This window comes from Protobothrops mucrosquamatus, unplaced genomic scaffold, assembly GCF_001527695.2.
Source record: "Protobothrops mucrosquamatus isolate PMUCROS unplaced genomic scaffold, P.Mucros_1.0 scaffold_99, whole genome shotgun sequence".
Lineage (NCBI taxonomy): Eukaryota > Metazoa > Chordata > Lepidosauria > Squamata > Viperidae > Protobothrops > Protobothrops mucrosquamatus.
In genome coordinates this window covers 1,682,072-1,704,317 of record NW_015386175.1, presented here as the reverse complement: position 1 = coordinate 1,704,317, position 22,246 = coordinate 1,682,072, and the positions used below count along the sequence as shown (strand labels likewise).

The following is a 22,246-nucleotide window of genomic DNA, read 5'->3' as shown; positions in this document are numbered from 1 at the left end:
CATAATTGTTCTTGCTTTTTACTTTAGATTAAATATCTTATTCTGTTTCATTTTTATAACTAGGGAGCGGTCTATTAAATTATGCTTTCTTTTGGAATAATGTTGCTTTTGTCAAACTGGTATACTATGACAGTAAAATGTAACTTCATAGTCATTGTAGCATCTACTCCTCATTTCAGCAAGAGCATATTTGTTGGATCACATTTAGCATCCTCATTTCTTCCACTATGATAGAAAAAAAAACCTAGCAGCAGTCACACTTTTTCTATAGTCTGAAACTTCAAAAGGCTTTGGTGGGTCTTTATCATAAATACATACGCTGCATGGATTTTATTATAAAGACCTATAGAATCTATCTGAGGTAAATACAGGTAGTCTTTGAGTTAACAGCCATTTGTTTAATAACCAACTGGTCCTCAAAGTTCTGGCTCTGGTTATGGCAACAGAATTTGAGCATTTAGCAACCAGCTTGCACTTATGACTGGCTGCGGCATCCCGCAGTCGCATGATTGCCATTTGTCAATTTCCCTGCAGACTTCTCACAAGCAAAGTCAAGTTTTTCTCCCCACACACACATACCACACCTTAGTCTTTTTAGCTTGCACGCACCACACCCTTCTTCCTCCTTTCATTTGCATGCACCCAGCCCCCTCTAGCTCAGTCTCCCAGTGCTCACATGAACGCATTCACCCTCATGCCCTTTCTAAGATGTCACTGTGCACACATGCATGCATATACACCATGTTGTCTTTCAATGTCCTCCCCGTGATTGCATGTACCCATCACCCTTTTTCCTCATTCTCCCGGCAGTTGCACATACACAGTTGCACATACACATGAACCCTATGTTCTCTTTCCCTGGCCTTCATCATTCACGTTCACCCACTCCCTCCAATTGTGCATGACCTGTGCTGAGCTTCTCAGGGTCTCTCCCACTCCCTGCAACACCTCTGCACTCTTTACCTGGGACTCCCTCTGCTTCCTGCTTAATGACCCACACCTCTGGGTTATAACAACAACCAGCTGCGAGGATTTCTGGTTATCGAGTGATGCAATCAGGTGATATCATATTTTACAACTGCATCATTTAGCAATGGCAATTCCATTCCCAATTGGAGATGTAACTCAGGGGCTACCTATACATGCTGTGCGTACTTAACACATTCATATATATTGCTCACTCAATTTTGATGGTACATTACTACAATTAAAACAACAGCTATTAAAATATGGCATAGCATGTTTTAATTCCCAAATGCCAATTGAAGCAAAACCGCCTCACTTTTTTTTCTGTGAAACGTAAAAAGAAAAGACTGCTCCAGTTCCCTTGAAGGTACTTTTTATTGGGAGCAGGCAATTAACTGGTTTCTCTGTCAACCTTTGATGTTACTGTTCTGAGAAGAAAAGCTAACCTTGATAGAATAGGTTACTCATCATTTCCTTTGTGAATCATCCTTAGTCTACTAGTGTTTGGCAACTTGCCAATAATTGTAGTAGGAAAAAGGAGGCAGAAATCTCAGGCTGTTTAGAACTTTATTTTTTTCTTGGCCTCTTCTTATCTTGAACAGGATGGGGAGGTGGTAGTCCTTTGCTACCATTATAAAAAATGGCTCTTTGGGAAATGACATCTCAGAAAAATGCAGCTTCAAAAGAGCCAGCATTATTTGTCATGAGATAAAAAAGAAATGATGTAAAAACTGGAAAGTTCTTAAACGGCAGTCCTCTGTGCATTTATCTCAGAATAACTTCAATTGAACACAGGGAAACTTACTTACAAGTAAATAGTCATAAGATAGCTCTGGTGTAGGCCCAGTACACTTTGGGCTTAGATCCAGTTTTCCTTTGAACTAAATACTGCTCACAGGAAAGTTAGTTGCAAGAGATTGTTTATTGATTATGGCTGTAGCTTCCTGAAAAGCTGTTTCAGAAAGTTGAGGAACCATCCAGAATAGTTTGGAAGGTGACCCTGACAGCTTGGAAGAAGAAAGGAGAATTCAGAGAAGATTGTCTCAATTTTTCCATAGAATGCTGCTGCTTAATCTCGCTCCTTTCTGTAAAGGGGGAAAAAATGGTGTAATGAAATCTATAATCTGTACAATTACCAATCCTGTGGGGTGTCCACCTAAAATCCCCCTAAGCACTTCCAAATTAAAATAGTTTGATGCTGTTGAATTTCATTCTGAAACTTACCATTCTGTAACAGTTCTGCCATTTTCCTCATATTTTTGTTTTTTTGCTTTTGCAGGCATGGAGATATGCTATTTCTTTTTCCATCAAGTGCAGCTGGCTCTTCCTCCGAGAACATGGATACCTCATTTTTTCAAGGAACACGTCCGCTAGGTGTTCCCCAGGTGGTAGAAGATGAAATTGATCAATACCTAATAAAACAGGATGGGAAAATTTATAGAAGCAGAGACCAGCAATTGTAAATATCATTGTTTTTTCTTATTCCACAAAATTTCTCACAGTTTACTGTATGTTTCCTGTTTTCCTTCTCTATTACCCATTCTCAAAGTAAAGTAAAGTAATCCCATGTCAATTCGTGTTGAAGCACTTTCCCACAATTTAGTTCTCTGAGATGGGTTGATAATAGCTAAAGATGCTACGTATTTCAACACCACTTATATGGAACAACTCAAAAAGGGACTCTTTCTTTAGAAAGAAAATTAATGTATTGATCTTCAGAACAGGCCACGGGAAAAAATGGTACTGGCTTTTCTAGGAAAGTCAGCCTTATACTATTTTGGTAGAAATTTTGTCTTTGTATGGTAATGAACATGGCTATATGTTCAGTAATCTAAATAGCTTCTCTGAAATTCTCACAGAAAATAGCCTCAGATAGTTTTGTAATCCTATTCCTTTTAAAAAAAAAAAGCACATTATTCTTGTTAGCAAAGAACACTGACAGCTATTGAAAAGATCTGAGCAATGTTAATTGTTGTAAGACTTACTTGATCCTCAAACCATTTAGAGCTTAGTAGAATGAAGTGCACCTTAGTAATCATTTGTTAAAAGCACATAATGAAATAATATTGTAGCTTACTACTTGAGTAATAATCCATTTGTTTCCATTTAGAATCTTGGGAGTGCCAGAATTTGGCATATGCCTTTATACTCTATACTCTAGATGTAATAATATTAGGCATGAATAATTTCAGCAAAGTCTGGGTAAAATATGGAGTAGCTCTTACTTTAGCCAAATTAAAATGGTGCAAGAGAGCTGTAAGCACATAGTATAGGCTTGGTTTGCTTTCATTAAATACAATACCAGTATTATTCTCAGTAAAAGCCCTGTCTGTCTTGAATTTAATCATTGTGGTTGAACTAACTGGATTTCTAGTAACAGCAGCAAAGGATGAGAAATCTTTAGTCAACTAAAGCATAGAAGCCCTTAATTTAACATTATGAATTATGGGGAAGAAGCTTCTGAAGTGGCAACTGCAATATTTTTAGGCTGTAAACATAGGACGTAGCTCTCACTGAGTCATCTACTGCAAGCCTTCTGGGTCTTTCTGATGATGATACTAGACGGCTGATTAGTTTGAAGAAAGTTTCCAATATAATTGAACATTTAAAGCATGCTTAGAATTGTGCATCCCAAACATCAACAACATGAAAGATTTGAAATTGTCACTAGCAAATATAGGGTGGGTCTATCCCTGGGCAAGAGCAAAATTGATAATTTATTAATGCTAAATTTCTTATTCATGTCATAATATTACAGCCAGTACACTTAAGTAAAAAATATTTTGGAATCTAAGGTAGTCTACATGTCCTTCTAATTATTGTAGTTTTGAAATGCTTGAGCTTCTATAAGTAAGCCAGAGAAAAATAATAACACTGAATTACAGAAAGGCTGCATAGATATTTTGTTGTTAAGCTAGTAGGAGAAGTTATATCCAGAAGGTATGGACATGATTGTAGATAGTTTGTTTGGTTTTATCTTCTAAATCTTTTACATCTGTAAAACTTCAGAGATGATGCATGCCTAAGTATTTCTCAGATATATTGAGAAGCTCAGAATTGCTCTCGATAACCATTTTGTTCCTAGCTGGAATCTTTAAAAAGATACAAAATGTATTATTCTTACAGGGTACACTGAGAATATTGTAGTAGTTGGTGTCTGTCTGAGGAAATGGCGTTATGACCACCTGATGGTTACTTTTGGAGTATAACTATAAATTTTAGAGTAGACCTGTATTAATAGTAACTATTATAAGAATCTGATTTAAACTTTTAGAATCTTTTATTTCTTTTAAGGTTAGATAGGTCTACATTGCCCCTTTATGTAGTTTTCCATGTATTGGAATGATTGCTTCAGTGAAGATCAAAAACCAAAACCTCTGAATAGTGCAGTATTGTTGGCAGTTGTGTGATTTTAAAAAAAGTGCTCATGAAAACATCATAGGCAAAAAAATCTCTTTGTTGAATGTATGCTTGACTTTGTATGTATAGTGAAAGTTGCTAAGAACACATTAACTTTTATGAAGAAAATGTCAATAGCAGAGAAAGAAAGTAGTTCTGAAAGACCTGCTGTTAAAATAAATGTTGAATAAATGAAAGATTTTAAAAATATTGAATAACAGTATATTGCCTCCTTAAATAGATGGAAATGGAAGATGCTGCTCTGGACCTTTTCTGCAACAGTATAACCAATCTGTCTATCTATTCCATTATTAATAAAAATAGCATTGTAGCTTATCAGCACTCTCCATAATTACATTTCTGAAATTAGGGAACATTTTCAGTGTAGTTAGCAGTCAGCCCAGTAATACTTAGCTAATGTGTGTTTAACCAACAGATTTGTTCATCTGTGATCAGTACAGGTAGTCCTTGCTTAACGACGATTCATTCAGCAACTGTTTGAAGTTATGACAGTGCTGAATGAATGGTATTTACAATTGGTCCTTGACATTACAACCATTGAAATGCTCTGGTGGTTACATGATCAAAATTCAGATGCTTGACAGTCTGTTCACATTTAGGACCAGAAGGTGTGCTTCAACTTCACTTATTCACCTGTCTCCTCCCCATCTCTCTCCTTTTGGCCATCTGCTGCTCTCTGCATCCCTGCCCTGCATTCAGATGCCCCTCTCTACCACCCCCAGCTGACCTCAGTTGACTTCTTCTGTTGACTGGGTATGCCTGGCCTGGCCCTTTGGAAGGCAGCTGCTGGCTGCGTGAGACCTTCCTGAAGACCTTGTCAGGAGCAGGGAGAAGCAGAAGAAGATGGTGAAGATCAGCTGGGATAGCAGGGCTGAGACTGCCAGGGGTGACCACAAGGACAGACATGGTGGGTAGATAGGCAGGTGGAGCAACTGCAACATTGGAACTGCTATTGCTAAGTGCTGTGGTCATATGATGTTTTGCTTAATGACTGCTTAGCAATGGAAATTCCAATCCGTTGGGCTCATATTAATTTATTAATCTGTATTAGGTATTAATCTGTAAAGCTTTACGAAATAGAGTGCTTTTCTGGTTTTGCCAGTAACTTTAGCTGCTAATGTTCTCTTTACACAGATGTCGACATGGTCCATTGGGTAAATGTGTACATTGTGTACCTTTAGAGGTAAGCAGATAAATGAAAGCTATTATAGTAATACTTTACAAGGTAAAAGTTTTCTTGATGTATACAGTTGCTTTAATGGCATCAATAGAGAGAATGTTGTTGAAACTTTAATGTATCCTAGCTGTACTGATAATGGTTAAAGAGGCAGAATTGGACCCTTGGATATACCTGTCAAATCAAAACCTGGATTTATCTCTTTTTTGACATCTGGCTTTTTGCAATAGTGGTTTTAACAGGATATACTGTTTCATGTTACAAGTTTCAAGAAAGCATATGCAGTTGGTATTTTTCACTTATATTGGAAGTGGATTCTTTCCTTTTTAAAAGCTACAACTGAAAGTTGCTTATTTGGGAATATGCTTATATCCTGCACTGTTTTTATTAATGACTTATATTATAAAAACCTTTTAGTCATTTTCAGTTGTGCAAAGATTCTTCAGTTAGCTAGGTAACCTCTGCCAGAATTCTCTGGCTTTGTTTTTAGTTCTGTAAGCTAAAAAAAAAAACCCCAAGAATATTACATCCATTACACCCATCCACAGGTTGGGTTTCTAAAGCTATTTTGTAGAAGAATAAAATGTCTTAACATGCGGGGGAGGGAGAAGAAAGGGCCCCACTATTACTGTCAGAATAGTAACTGCTGTGGAAAAAGAGCACAACGTTATCTAATTATTTCCACATTGAACACCAGCAGAGTATTCAGACTAAAAGATCCATTTGTACAGTGATCGGTGTATTATCAAGCAGGTGTCTGACCTGGTTTTCCTTTGTGTATGTGGGTGCTTGGCAGCCTTTTGATGAGGATTATTTAAACCATCTGGAACCTCCTGTGAAGCATATGTCATTCCATGCCTACATCAGGAAACTGACCGGAGGTGCAGATAAGTAAGAAACTTTGTACCTACTGCAGGGGAGTTCAAAGATCGCATAGATGGCAAAATCTGAAAAAAATAGAAAACTCTTTATAGGGCAGAAACAAATTGGCTTCAAATAGGAACAATCATTTTTAAATTAGTTTATTATATTGGGGGTGAGATGAATTTTATTTTTTTCCCTTGGCTGTTGAACTTAAACTGATCTATACATTGGTGCAGCGAAGACATTTTTAAAGGGGGTGACAAACCTATAGTTTTGTCATATTATCCACAGAGGTCACAATAAAAAAAAACTGTCCTAGAAAAAACAATCTTTCCATTAATCTCTCACGCACATTTCTTTTTATGGAGATTTCTCATAAAAAGTATTCCATGCCTAAGAAGATAGCAAATGTTAAACATCTTTATTTTTATTATGCTGTGAATCTGCAACTGATGTTTCTCATGTTTACAGTTTCTATGTTGATCACACTGTGTTAGCAGTTATTTGCATACTTGATATGTTTGCTAACACCAGTGTAAATGAGAGAAGAGGCAGGTTGGATTCTGTATTGAATTGCTGTTTTTTCCCCCTAGTTTACAATGAGGATTAAGGAGTTACATGCAGACTACATATAGTTGTAGAGTCTGATGGCATCTTCTGGCAGGATGTCTACTGTGTGTTTATTGGGTATTTTTTTTTAGATATTCAGCATGTTTCTTCTTTTGTTTAGGGGAAAGTTTGTTGCTCTTGAAAACATTAGCTGCAAGATTAAATCTGGATGTGAGGGGCATCCTCCATGGCCAGAAGGAATTTGTACCAAGTGCCAGCCAAGTGCTATCACACTCAACAGGCAGGTAAGTTCAGTATTACCCAAAATGAAAGCTAGCTTTTCAAGGCAGCAGAGAAAGTTCTTGCTTATGTTGTTTCTTTTGGGAAGGAATAGCCAGGAGAGTTTGGACAGTGTTTTGATAGCTGGTTGGTGACCAACTGTTAGCACTCATATAGGAGGATAAAGCAATATGTTTATCTGATAGATTCCTTATAAATGGAGGAAATCTGCCATGTATATGAGAAATCACAGCAATTTTAAATTCCAACTCTTGTTATTTTGTTAAACGAAGTGAAAGACCACCACCACAAATTTCAGTTATGTAACAGCAGTGGATTTTGTGAAGATGCATTAAGCTGGGCCACTATATTGCCTTATTCACTGTTTTCCTGCAATGTTAGATAAGCAAAAGGCAGGGTTGAGTTTTTTTATAGATCCTTGTTTAATAACTTGTGTAGCATTTTCAGGACCCTATAGCAATAACAGAACACTTTGTAATTTTGAAGCCCTGCAATGTCCCACAGAGACTTAAATTTATGAACTATAATTAGCAAGGCCAAACCTATTGGAGCAAAGACATGTTTCAATCAAAAGTTACCGAAAAGATGCCAAACCCATTCCTGTTCTGAAATAGACCGCATCTATAAACGTATTGCCTCATTATGGATACATCTTAAGGATTGCAAGGATAGAGTCTCAGCTGTTTGTCTTTGTTTATTCGTGCTTATTTACAGAAGGAGCCAATTCAGGATGACCAGACAGTATGAAGCTTTTTCATGATTAATCTAGAATTAAAAAAATACATTTTTAAAATAATATCTAAATGTGGTCTTCATATCTGAATCCAAGAAGCCTGTAGCCTTTCCTATTGTTTAGGTAAATGGGTTAACCAGGATTTGTCCTCCTTGTTTGTTTTCTTCAACATTATTAATACTGACCAACATTTTAGGCTTGGGCACATTAACTAATACATTAAGGGTTACAAAAGCTTTAATATTTTCTGTCTATACAATCTGAGAAGTTTCCCCATAATATTATTCTGGGGTTCACATTTAGTTTCAAATAGTCTACTCTTTTGGAACGTGAGCTTGATGGCTGGAAGAGTTAATTTTGAAAAGGTACAGAAATAGTAAGAAGAAGCACTTATCTGAACTATTTGTTTGTTTGTTTTTTAAGAATATTTGAAGGCTCTGATACACTAGATTGCTAACCTTCAACAAATGTTTTATTTTCCTGGAATGCTTTTAAATCCAACAGTGGCATAGAAGATATTCTTAGGACCTTTTTTTTTTTAAAGTGGGCCAATCCCAGGCCCTTGTTTGAATTGTACTAAGCCATCAAGATCAACAAAAAAGAAAGCCTGTAAGCTGGGATCATCCTACAAGTGTAAAGTACTAGGAACTGCCTAGGACTGTGACAGAAAGGAGAACAGTGACACACGGACAGGTGTTTTTTTTAATTGTTATGTCAAAGTGCCCATAGAGGATTATTGGGATCCCATAGAGAAAGTTAGAATTGAATGTCTGGAAATTTACTCCTGCTACTGGTATAATTTAGAGAGGCATTCTGACAATTCACTATGCAAGGTGTCCTTTTGAAACTGTGGTATTCAAAAGTTGTGCTCTCACTCCTGTTGAATAAGGATTGCTGCAGGATAAAGAATTGTTACAACCATATCTTGTTTTTGTTGGATCTCAATGAGGTCTCTTTGTATTAAATAAATGTTTTATTACAACAGAACATTTTGCAGGCGATTCAGGTGTGTGGCAGTCATTTTGTTATGTTGTATAAAGCAATGACGCACAATACAAAATGTGTCTATGGATCCAAAAATATTGTAGAAAGTGAAGATCTATGAATGTGTAAGAAATAATTGGCCACGTTCAGATGTCACAGTAAACTAAATTCTTTAATATTGTTGAACGATGGCTTGCAAATTTGTAAGTATCTTTGAGAATCATATAGTTGAAGCAGGGCTTCTAGAGAGAAATAGAAAAAGAAATTCTGGATATTTATATGGGAAGTATGCAGAACATAAAGATAACTTCTGAGAAAGCAAGCTGAGCTTTCTGCAATTCGTGAGCCTCCTTAGCTAACAGCATAAAAGAAGAGAAAGAAGCTGAAGTTTTTTCCTTTACGGATAGAGTTGTCATTGTTCGGCTACTTCTATTAGCAGAAGCAGCCAAATGGGAATGATCAAATGGTATGCTGTTCATAAAAAGAATTTTGGCGTACCGTAACTCCAAATGAAACACGCTGAGTTAAAAGACAGCAGGCTAATATCGACAGTTTTGTGACTATATTAAAATCTACTGATTATGATAAGGGGAAGTGTTTGATTATGGCTTTGTGTTTTGTTTTGTTTTTCCCCAAATGGCAGAAATATAGACACGTGGATAATATCATGTTTGAGAACCATACAATTGCAGATCGTTTCTTGGACTTCTGGAGAAAAACAGGAAACCAACATTTTGGATATCTATATGGGAGGTACACAGAACATAAAGACATTCCTCTGGGTATTCGAGCTGAGGTTTCTGCCATCTATGAACCTCCACAGGTATCAAACCCTACTCTTAAAATCCCCTGACTCGCTCCATTTAGAAGAGTGCTTGGGAAACAACATTGCTCTTGTATTTGCTGATAATTGAAGTAGAAAAATTAATTGACATATTTTGGGGAGAAGAATTTTGCTAGGAGCAGTCTTGCTTTCAAAAGAAACAAACTTGATTTCAGTCTGAGCATTTGCACATTTATGAGGAATTCAATCTCTTTAGGTTTGTTCATACGAAACATAGCTTTGTAGGCTTTCTGTTAACTTACACTTGGTAAATAAATTGCTTTCCTGTAATCTGAAGAAAAAAAAATGTCTCTGCGTGCTTCCTTCTGCTTCTGCTGAAAATATGCCTACACAACTTTGTATGGTTGAGGATGAGGAAGACAGGTTGCCAAGTATGCATTTGATCTGTAACAGATAAAGATTTATATCGCAAGTGTGGGGTTTTTTTTTAGTCTAACACCATGCTGAGCTGAAAACCTGAACGATAGGCTAAAGCAGGGGTAGGCAACCTTGGCTCTTTTATGACTCGTGGACTTCAACTCCCAGAATTCCTGAGCCAGCCAAGCTGGCTCAGGAATTCTGGGAGTTGAAGTCCACGAGTCATAAAAGAGCCAAGGTTGCCTACCCCTGGGCTAAAGAAAGAGGTACCTCAGACTGAGTCAGCAATAGGTATCTATTTCTTTTTATAAATTAGAATTTGCCCTTGATATTGGCAAGTCAGCCAGCCTCAGTTATTGAGCAAGTCATACAGCAATGGCAGACCTTGATGTTTGCTACTTTGAGATCTTCCCAGTTCATCAACACAGCGTTTCCATTGCTATTGTACACGAAGCACTTTGGCTGTCGTCCTAGCCAAAGTGTTGCCCGAGCATGCACATACATGTGAAAGCCCTTAAAACAGTGTTGGTGAGGGGACAGTACCTTGGCATTTTGAGTAGAAGGATCAGGGTATTTGGCTGTTTTTTAAAGGGTGCCTCTCAATGATTCGCACAGCCCTATTAATTGGTAAGCTTAGAGTGCATTGGATTTTTTAAAACTGCAAGTTCATATTAAGTCACCAGATGGCATTGTTCACTGAGTACTGAAAGGTGATTCAGACGGAGCAATAACTGTAGTTATAACTGTAGAGTTTATCCTAATTGTTAGCAACCATGTCAAAGAGGAAAAGTTAATGTAGACTTCTGCCCTAACTCTGTGTCCACATTTTAATCATAATTTGGAAACCAAGCCAATTATTTACCATTGCCATCAGTTATAATTCTTGAATTCTGGAATGTAGGCAGAAACTCAAAGGGATTTGCTGATAGGCATAAGATAGATGCAAAAGTCCAATTAAAAAGGGAACTAAGTTACATTTCCTTCCTTCCATCCATCCATCCATCCACCCATCCATTACATTTCTATACCAGCCATTTCACCAAATGACTTTACATAAACAAGGGTAAGTGGAAAAAAAAGTGGTTTCTCTGCCATATGTTGGACTTTAGAACAAATCCATATCCCTGTGTCAGTAGTCCTATTTCCTGAAAGACCATAGAGAATGGGAAAGAGAATATACCTTTCTTTTAAACTGCAGATACTGTATTCTTTGAGAATAGAAGTGTTTTCCTTTCCTATTCTTTTTTTTTTTAAAGGAGATAATAACGTATTACTGCAGACGTTTCTTGTATTCTCCATCTTATAAAATGGAAATCAAGTTCCATGACCTTGCATAATGTAAGGGCTTCTTTCCTCTAAGAAATATAAGTGTGGGTTTTGCAAAAAGCAAAAGTTAAGTCTAAGAAAGTGGGCTTTTCTTTGAGAAGAAACTAAGGAATGCTTACCAGTTTACGTAAGGAAAGAAAAATGTAACTTAACTCTCTTTTTATGGGCTTATGGATATATCTTATGCATATATTCTATTTGAATTTCTTTCTATGTACAGAATTCTAGAAGTATTATAAAAGATGCTTATTGTTAGTAAGGAACAAAGTACTTTTTTGCAATCTTGGGATCAACAACCTTGTAATTCAGACCGAGGTCACCCAGCTAGCTTTGTGCCTGAGGCAAGAATAGAACTCACAAATTTCCAGTTTCTTAACTACTACACTAAACTAGCTGTTACACAGATCCTTATGGATTATAATCTATATTCACTAGTCACTGTTAATTGCAATCAATCTTTTGTAAGCATTAAAAGTCTTTTTTAAAAAATTTGATATTGCAATGAAAAAAACATGTAAAAGAAATAATATGCTCTCATTCATTTTTTTGTCATACTTTTCCTCTGAATGTATTCTGAATTCATTTAAAATTTAAATATAAGTCATTTAAAAAGCAGAATTTTTATAAAAGTTAGCAATGATCACAGAGCTTGGACAGCTAGAAACTCAACAGATATTTAATTGTTGTTGGAGAAAGGGAAATCAAACCTATCTGGAGGAAAGAGGAAAATTAATTAAACCTTTTAAAGGGAGAAGAGAAATTAAAAAGAGGACATGGACAGGGAAAATAAAGAGGACCACAGGATTCTGAAATCTTTGAGTTGGTTTTAATTGAGCATATTTTTGCATCAGTTGATTAGCCCACTTGGAAAGAAATGCAGTGGATGAATTCTCTGGTGATCCTTCATCTGTTGTCTTGTAAGTCATTGTTATCCATCTCCCATTGTTATCCATCTCCAGAGAAGCAGCCTATGCCTTTTGGTTACAACAGTTAATCAGTGAAACTTCAGAAGTTCTGGGTGCTCCATCACCAGAGGTTTTTAAGCCATTTGTCTGGAATGGTATAGGTCTCTTGTTTGAGCAGGGATTTGGACTAGAAGACCTCCAAGGTCCCTTTCAACTCTGTTATTCTGTTATTCTAATTCTTGGAAGTAAAATTTAATTTTAGCAGGGAAGCATACATGTTCTAAACATTACATAAGACCATGTTATATGCATAAGTGAAACTTCTGTAAATGGGATATGATAGCTTGTCTATTTTCATTCTTCTGATGTCTGCTTATTGTGAATAATGTTATTTTCCCTTTCAGATGCTAAATGTCTACCTGTTAAAAATTAGTTCTCTAATGCCATTTGCTTTTTTATTTAGATTGGTACACAAAATAGTCTAGAGCTCCTGGAAGACTCAAAAGCAGAGATTGTGGATGAGATTGCTGCAAAACTTGGCCTGAGAAAGGTATCAAAATACATTTGAGGCAAAATGCTAAAGAAAATTTCTTTATACAAGTGAAGAAAACCTGACTAAGCACCCAGTGTGTGTGTGTGTGTGTGTGTGTGTGTGTGTGTGTGAGAGAGAGAGAGAGAGAGAGAGAGAAAAGAAGTATTTTATAATAAGCTATCTGACAAAAAAACTATCTGCCAAATCCAAAGAAGAAAAAAGAAATAACACGTCTGCATTTAAAAAAATAAAATAAAACTACCTCATTATACTTAAATATAAAAGAAAACCATTTCTAAAAGTTATGTATTGTTGAAATTATACATCCATCGTTATATTTCAGTTTTTAAGCAACATATTGAAATCTTTGTCTGATCATTCTCTTAATCATTGTGGTTTGTAAACTTTGGTTTATAGCTTGATAAGAAGCATGAATTTGGTTTTGGTAGCAATAATAATAGCACTTAGAGTTATATACCACTTCACAGTGCTTTATAGCCCTCTCTAGGCGGTTTAGAGAGTCAGCATATTGTCCCCAACAATCTGGGTCCTTAGTTTACCAATCTCGGAAGGATGGAAGACTGAGTCAACCTTAAGCCGGTGAGACTTGAACTGCTGGCAGCTGGCAGTCAGCAGAAATAGCTTGCACTACTGCGCCACCATGGCAATAGAATAGAATAGAATAGAATAGCTTTATTGTCACTTTAAATGTACACTAATTGGCATACATTAAAATGAAATTTTGTTGCATACGAATTTCGTTGCATTCGTTGCACTATTCAAACCATGCTTAATTAGCCTATTATACTAAGTCACAAATGTTAGCATGTTGTGTCACACAGGGTTTTTTATTGATTTACTTTGTGCATACAATTTCTAGACCAGAGTGGGGCTTTTTTGGTGATCAAGTACATAGATAACATTTTGGATGGTAGGAAGACTTACATTGGGCACGATGGTGGCACAAAGTAAGCAGTCTCACATTACACACAGTTGGGGTGGGGCTGATATATTATAGGAGATACACTGTAGTTTTAATTTTATTATTTCAGTGCTTACTTCACAGTTTTTGGATGTGTCCCATTTCAGAATTATGTGAGATTGCACCACTGAAACAAGGATAGGGAAAAGGCATCTTATTGAATACATATCAGAAAAAATACAGTTGAGATAGTATGACTAGAATAGAGCAGACTTTATCTCTTGTATTTTGATTTTCTTTATCTAAAGACCGTCAGTGATTTTTTTTAATTGTGGCATATCAGTTTTCAGATCAATAATTTTCTTATATAAGTGGAGGCAGTTTATATTGTTAATCCCTGCTCCAGAGAAATAAAATAGATTTTATTTCTTGGAGCTTGGGCATTTACATGAAAAATATTAATTTGGATTTATGCAAACATCTTTATCTACACGTGGAATTTTTCTTTTTGGCTGTAAGTTTATTTTCCCATAGTTACCAACCTTTTGCCAATGTTTGGAATTTTGAGAGTATTGTCAATGCTGTCACAAAATGCCACAAGGGGCTATGTCACAAAATAATATTTTCATAGAAAGCAAATCTGTGATTAAAAGAAAGTAACAACTTGACAAGAACCCAAAGGCGAGATAAGTGGAAATGAGCTTAAAATCGAAAACTCGCTCTTTTGATCACATAGCATTATTTATATATTTATTAACTGGGGTTGAACAACATTCCAGTTAATCCAGCAATTTCTTCTTTCAGTAATTAGGGTTAATATATCTAATGTAATAACAAAGTAAAATATAATTGTGATAAGCACCCATGAGGTCAGTATTCATCCAACTTCCTTCAGTTCCACCCTCAGAAATTGTGAAGAAGCGCCATGTTTTTACCATCCCCTGAAGCCACCAATAGGGGTGGGCTGGCCTTATCATTAGGGATAATGTGTTGTAGAAGAGGAGGCCATAACAGAGGGCTCCCCTGTAGGACCTTTAATGACAATATTCTCTCAAATGTGGGATCCATAACTTGCCTTCCCTCACAGATCTTCACCTGTTGGGCAGATTCCATAAGCAAGCAGATAGGTCAGTGGTGGCGAACCTATGGCACAGGTGCCAGAGGCGGCACTCAGAGCCCTCTCTGTGAGCACGCGTGCCGTCGCCCCAGTCCTAGGCCTTCAGCTGGGTTTTATAAAACCTTTTCGCTTTAGGCCTCTGCCGGCATGTGCAAAAAAAAAAAAGTTTCAGTCAGTCAATTTCAACTTCTTGCAGAAAAAAAAAGATCTTGCAAAGTTGAAATTGATTGATTGAACTTTTTAGTCCCACCCAGTCTGCCGTTACCACTGCAGCCACGCCCACCCAATTGGCCACACCCAGCCAATGTGCCACACCCACCCGGCACTCGACGATGTATAAGTGGGTTTTGGGTTGCAGTTTGGCCACTCAGTCTCTAAAAGGCTTGCCATCACTGAGATAGGTGCTAAGCCAGAAAGATCTGAATGGAAAGACTTGTGCCTTTTAATTTAACTAGTATAAAACTTGGATTTTGAGAGCAGCTCTGTGAACTGCTTTTGACTTTACAGTGTAAATCACAGAAGAGTAAATATCTTTTTTTATAAGGAGGGTGAGAAGTGGGATCCATGCAGAAATCTGCAGACCTTTTCATAAGGGAGCCTAAAGCTGCAGGTCTTTACCAACTGGCACTATAAAACATATTCAAATGAGTTCTGCAATGCTAAGGATTTTTTTTTTCAGACAGTTGTGAAGCATATTTCACTAAGGGATTTATATAACTAAGACCATATTGTACTAACTAGGATGGGCAACATTTTGTAATAAAACAAGACATATATATACATATATATTTATTATGTTTTAAGGTTGGCTGGATATTCACAGATCTGGTTTCAGAGGACACACGGAAGGGGACTGTTCGCTATAGCCGAAACAAGGTAAGAATTTTTTCTCTCTTTAATTTGCTTCTGGTTTTATAGCAATTATTGCATCATCTATCTATATGCATAATTCATGGTCAGGAACAGGGGTTCAAAAGGAATCCTGTGATGGATAGTGTAGGATTTTCATACAGAAGGAATATGTAGCATATTTTTAGTACTATTATGTCAGGGCTCCCAAACCCCGAGGCCATGGCTGGTTCGGAAGTGGGCCGCACAAGTAGTGGGCTGGTGTGCACATGCATGCGCGCGTGCCTCAACTCACATGAGCAGCAGGCTTTTCGCACCAACCTGCCGCTCATGTGAATTGAGCTACAAGTGCGCCGGGCCAGCAACTCGCAGGAGTAGTATGCCAGCCCACCACTTACACAGGCCACTTCCCCTCTCACCCCGTCAAGCCACCAAGCCATAAAGGTTAGGGACCGCTGTTATATGTCACAACATATTTTCATTGCCCTTCAATAAAAAGCTAAAGTCTCATTTGAATTGGGTTTGGTTCTTGGCAATAGACACAGCTCTGTATAGTTTTCTTGCCCCCCCAAAAGTATGGAAATGGTTTACTTTCTTCCAAGGTGGCTTTTTGTGACTTCCTGGTCTATAGCTCTGGATGTCTCCCCATCAAAGTACTAACCAGGCCTAAAGCCGCTTAGTTTCTGAACTCAGATGAAGTGAGCCAAATCTTGTCACCTGTTGAGACTTTTTTTAAAACAGACTTTCATTAGCACTCATCTTGCCTGTTGTATTTTTTTTAAAAGATTTTTTAGCTTTGAGAACACCATATTACTATACCATATCTCTATAATGCATTTGATTGAACGTTATAATGTCTGTCAGTTGAAGCCTGCTTGTGCAATTATGATGATAACCTACAGACTATCGCCTAAAAGTAACCTGAATATCTAATAACTGTAAATGTTTTCCACTTTTTATTACAGTTTTTGCATGCGAACCAGTTTTTAATTTTTTCTCCTAATTCTGGCCTTTCCAGTGTTGAATCTTCTATAATATTTTCGTAAATATCTTAGCTGGACATTATTTTGAGACCAGAACTGAACAACAAAGTTTAATTATTTTTGTCACCCTTTTTCCACCTTGATGAAATTGAAATATATAGACCAAGTCTAAAACTAAGTCTGAAGTGGATAGTATGTTACCACAGATACTACCAGATACCAGTGAGATCAAAACTCTTTGCAGTTTTATTGGTATAGAGGTTTTGGTTCCTTGGGAAGTCAGGCAATGGGAAAACCCATCTTAATTTCAGCGTATTCCTGTCATTGACAGAAAGGGTAACTGTTTAAACTTGGTCTTAAATGTTCCCAACTAGAAATCAGATAGATAAACTTGATTTACTTTTCATTTTCAAACCTAATTTCCCAATTCATTTTCCTAATGTGCTTGTTTAAGTTATCTATCACACAAAGCCCAGATTCAGCTTATAATTTCTCATATCAAGACATACCAAATCCCCTCATCTCAATACTGCTTCTATTCTGTCAGAAAACATACAGAGGACATCGTAAGGATAAAGTAAACTAGAAAGTAATGAAAATGCACAGTTACTGTAGGTATGAGGATCACCTGATACCGGATAATCTTTTTCCAGAATGATAAATCTATGCGGGATATTAATTTATATATATTTTTAAAAAATAAATCATGTTAGGTTTCCTTAAAAGCACTCGCCCGTGTTGTGTTGTCTTCTCTTCCTCTTTAGGATGCCTATTTCCTTAGTGCAGAAGAATGCATTACAGCTGGGCATTTTCAGAACCAGCAGCCAAACATATGCCGCTTGTCTCCAGATGGACATTTTGGGTCTAAGTTTGTGACTGTTGTGGCTACAGGTAATAATAAAATACTGTAGTCTTTCTCCTTAACCTGAAGAGTTCTTGTCTGTCTTTCTCCCCAAGGTAAAGGTTTTCCAGATACCAGAAATGTTCAAAATCAAACACAATGTATTTTGCTCTACATTCTGACTTTTCTGCTTACGAAAATGTCAGGGTACGCTTAGGCATGTTGGATGACAAAACAGAAGCAGAGGTTTTCAAGTAATAATTCCTTGGCTATGGAATTAGTTCTATAAAGAGGTCCACCTGCTGTCTATTCTGTTATTTTTAGTGCGAGGCAAATAATTTTTTATTCCTCTAGGCCTTTTTAATCTGTTTATGTTACTGCTGTATATGGCCTATTTTAGTAGTTTTATTCCCGCTGTGTTTAACTACTATTTCAATCAACCATTTTATTATATTTTGGCATAGCTATTTTGGATATTGGCAACTTAACACTATTTAGAAATATATAAATATAGGAAACTTGCCAGGGTACATGAATTGGTGATTGATTTCAGATGTCACTTTCATTTTTTTTTTTTTTGCCTTCTCATAACACAAATTCTTTTCTCCTTCTACTAGTTTATGTTGCTATAAGTTACCTTGTTTTAACTGGCAAGCTGTACTGTAATTATGTTGAAATTTATTCCTCACTAAATATTTTTCATCCAAGTATATTTAGTCCTAAATTCCAAAATCTACTCTCTGCAATTTTCAACCTAAATACAGATAGTCCTCAACTTACGATCACAATTGAGCCCAAAATTTCTGTTGTTAAGTGAGACATTTGTTAAATGAGTTTTGCCCCATGTTACAACATTTCTTGCCACAGTTGTTAAGTGAATCATTGAAGCTGTTAAATTAGTAACCCGGTTGTAAAATGAATCTGGCTTCCCCATGGACTTTGCTTATCAGAAGGTCGCAAAAGGTGATCACATGATCTCTGGGGCACAGCAACCATCATAAATATGTACCAGTTGCCAAGCATCTGAATTTTAATCACATGACCATGGGGATGCTGCAAAGGTTGTAACTGTGAAAAATGGTAATAAGTCACTTTATTCAGTACCAGTGTAACTTTGAATGGTCACTAAATGAACTGTTACAAGTTGAGGACTGCCATGGATCCTAATGTGCTTCTGCATCTGTAGAAGAAAAGGTTAGCTTCACCCGATTGTACTCTCTATCAGCAGTTCCTACCTTTTTATTTTGACCAATCAGATACATTCTTTCCTCCCTCCCTTCCCCCCCCCCAAAAAGCAAAGAATCCACAAGAATATGTTTTCAAAATTAGATTTTCTTAAGATTTTCTATCCTTCCCTCACAAAATGAGATTTAGATAGAAGAGGATGGTAATACTTTTGTGGATTTTTTTCTCAACGATGCTTGGTTTTCTGTTAGGCCAATTCTTACAAGATTCTTTTTAATTAATGAAATGTTTGTCATATAATGTGCTTCCTGAAACATTGTAATCCATGTCACTAGATTTGTTGCTTGTCAGCAGCTGAGTAGAAACCTCAGGGCCGTCACTGCACTTTCAACCTTTATTTGCAGTTAATTAAGTGATATTTCCCAGAGTTAGAAATACTTACAATGATATTTTAGATTTTGGGGTTCTGCAGTTGCCTTAATACCTCTTGGTGCTGTTTTAGAGTCACATCGTTATAGAGCAATTTACTCCAAAGGCTATATTTGTCTTATACGCCCAATGCAAAATTGTCTTTTAGGAATATTACAAATGATCTCTTTGTATAAAATGGAAGTAGACAAATTGGATAAGACCAGAATCTTTGACTCTGTGTTTATCGCATTACATTAAACATTAGGGTTTATTAATATTATGCTCTTTTTTTTTAACCAAGCTGCCCTTAATTTGGGCTGCATGTGACACTTTGTTCACTTTTTCAGCAATAGACAGATGGGGATAAACATAAGAAGAATGAGCAACTATCTACAGCTGGTTTTTGCACAAATTACATAATCAGCACTGTTAATTTGAGTAGCATAAGTGGTAGCAGCTTATATGTTAGAGACAGGATTCTAAAGAAAACTGAGCTCTTGCAGATAGAAAGAGGGATACCATTTTCAGAGACCACAAAAACATTAGGAAATTTTCGTTCAACCCATTGAGTTCATGACAGAACCGCTCCTGTCAGCAGAATTAAAAGATGAACTCTTTCCCCTGGACATCTTTAACTCTGTGTATAGCACCTGATTTTAGGAGTGGAGAGAGAGGAGCAGGAGGAGGAGCAATTCCCATGTTATAAACAGGTTACCACTTGACACTCGATTATGCCCACTTGTGTATAAGCTTCACGAATAATAAGGTCACTGACTCAAAATTGATTTTGTAGAGGAAACTTGTAATATGAAATGAGTTATATTTCAAAAAGCAATTTTATAAAGTCTGCCTTTGATTTCTAACCCGATAAAAGCTCACAAAAATTAAAACACAAGTAAATATAGGAAAATTCTGTCAGCCTAAACAATTCCGTCTTTCAGTGGAATGATTTAACTTGCTGTCCAAACCTTCAAAGATTTAGGAAGAACTAGTACAGAAACATGAATCATTGAGGGTCTAGTGTTTATTTTTGTTTTTTGGTAAATGACTACATGGTTTTATTTATTACTTAAAATGTTTATGTAGACTAAATATTTTTATGTTTAGTCACCCTTGCGAATAGGGTGATGCAAGCAATGATAGGGGCAACACATTATGGGAATATGATCCTGCTGCTTTGCAGGCTGTACTGGTTGCCAGTTTGCTTCTGGGGGCAATTCAAGATGCTGGTTATCAACTTAAAACCCTTCCTGGCATAGAGCCTGCTAATCTCAGAGATCTCCAGTTGCCTCTGCCCATCTGGTTTGGTCCAGCAGAGCGGGGTGTCTGAGTCCCATCAATTAAAAAAATGCATTGTTACAGAAAGCCAGTTGCAATTTCTGCCCTGCGCCACAATCTGCCCCCAGACATTTGTGTGGCTCCTGCCCTTATGTCTTTCAGGAAATTACTGAAGATCCGATTGTTCTCCCAGGCTTTGAATATAGATGATTGTGGAGTCTTTCTTTAGTCTAGTATCAGTTTTGGTTTGTTTGTTGTGCTTTGCTCTTCTGGACTATTGTATTTGAATAAGTTGGTTTTTAGTTGCAAGCTACTTACAACTAAAATTTGGGAGTATGGTGGTAAATAAATAATAAAGACTATTACAGTATAAATAATAAAGAATAAAAGTAGAAATGACAGCAATGGGGACTGCCAGGATTGCAGTCACTAAGTGGTGTAGTCAAGTGACATTGCATTTTACAACCACATTTCTTAGTAAAATTCCAGTCGTAATTACTGACATTAAGCAAGGACTACCTGTAATGTTTATAAACGCCCATTTGATCGTAGATAAGGTATGGTGAAGAGGTTGTAGAAGAATCGGGAAGGATACAGTGCTCAGTGCTACCTTTATAAAATCTACTTCACAGTAAGAAAAAAAATACATAAGGAATCAGTTTATTTAATCTTTCAGGAATGGTGAAACATGATATATCATGCTCTGTATATTATTGTCTAATGAACAATTTGTCTTTTAAAAAAAATCTATATGTGGTGAATCCTTTGGACAGTGCTATATCATTCATCATTTGAAAACTTTTAAGCCCAAATTTTAGAAAAAGTCTGTCCATCTGGGCAATAAGATCTGGATTGATGCTGAATTTCTTAATGAAATAACACGTTCTTCATAAAATTAGTGATAACCCATCTAGCAGCTTGAGGCGTGTTCAAACCTCTCTTTTTAAAATATCTCTTTTCAGGGGGTCCTGACAACCAAGTTCACTTTGAGGGCTACCAAGTATCTAATCAGTGCATGGCTCTAGTGCGTGATGAATGTTTGTTGCCATGCCGTGATGCTTCAGAACTCGGCTATGCAAAAGAATCCAGCAGTGAACAATATGTGCCTGATGTCTTCTATAAGGTAAATATTCATAACCTACATCTCTGTTAACCTATGACTTCTGTGAAGAGTAGTAAATATATATGGTTTATCTGTAGTTTTCAGTATCTTACAAGCCAAAGCCAGTTTCAGTTACTTAAAATCTGGACGGAGTGAGAAGTTTGAATCAGGAGGGCTTCATAAGTTAACGGGATCTGGTCCAACTCACAGCTTACAACCTTGTGCTTTTTATTTTTGTTTCTATTAGCAAACCAAGGCAAGTTCTTAGTTTTGCTTTCATTCATGGAAAGTACTTCAAGCAGTTCTTCATTACAGCAAGTTTGCTTTCTTCCACCCTCCTACTTCCTTCCTTTCTGATAAGGAGTGCAAAGTCCTTAGGGTGGTAAAGAGGAAAAGAAGGACTAGGGGGTGACATGATAGCAGTGTTCCAATATCTCAGGGGTTGCCACAAAGGAGAGGGGGATCAACCTATTCTCCAACACACCTGAAGGCAGGACAGGAAGCAACGAATGGAAACTAATCGAGAGAAGCAACCTAGAACTAAGGAGAAATTTCCTGACAGTTAGAACAATTAATCGGTGGAACAATTTGCCTCCAGAAG

General features: G+C 36.8%; 1 protein-coding gene across 1 annotated transcript in view; it reads left to right on the top strand.

Moving 5' to 3' along the window:
• The window catches only part of NPLOC4 (NPL4 homolog, ubiquitin recognition factor), a 51,875-nt gene that overhangs the window by 8,644 nt on the left and 20,985 nt on the right, over positions 1–22,246 (top strand). Inside the window, exons 4-12 of the mRNA XM_015815196.1 lie at positions 2,246–2,425; positions 5,521–5,569; positions 6,360–6,454; positions 7,158–7,281; positions 9,637–9,816; positions 12,889–12,975; positions 15,801–15,872; positions 17,593–17,719; positions 21,506–21,666. Of these exons, the coding sequence (XP_015670682.1) occupies positions 2,246–2,425; positions 5,521–5,569; positions 6,360–6,454; positions 7,158–7,281; positions 9,637–9,816; positions 12,889–12,975; positions 15,801–15,872; positions 17,593–17,719; positions 21,506–21,666 (1,075 nt within the window). The remainder of the gene's footprint in view (positions 1–2,245; positions 2,426–5,520; positions 5,570–6,359; positions 6,455–7,157; positions 7,282–9,636; positions 9,817–12,888; positions 12,976–15,800; positions 15,873–17,592; positions 17,720–21,505; positions 21,667–22,246) is intronic.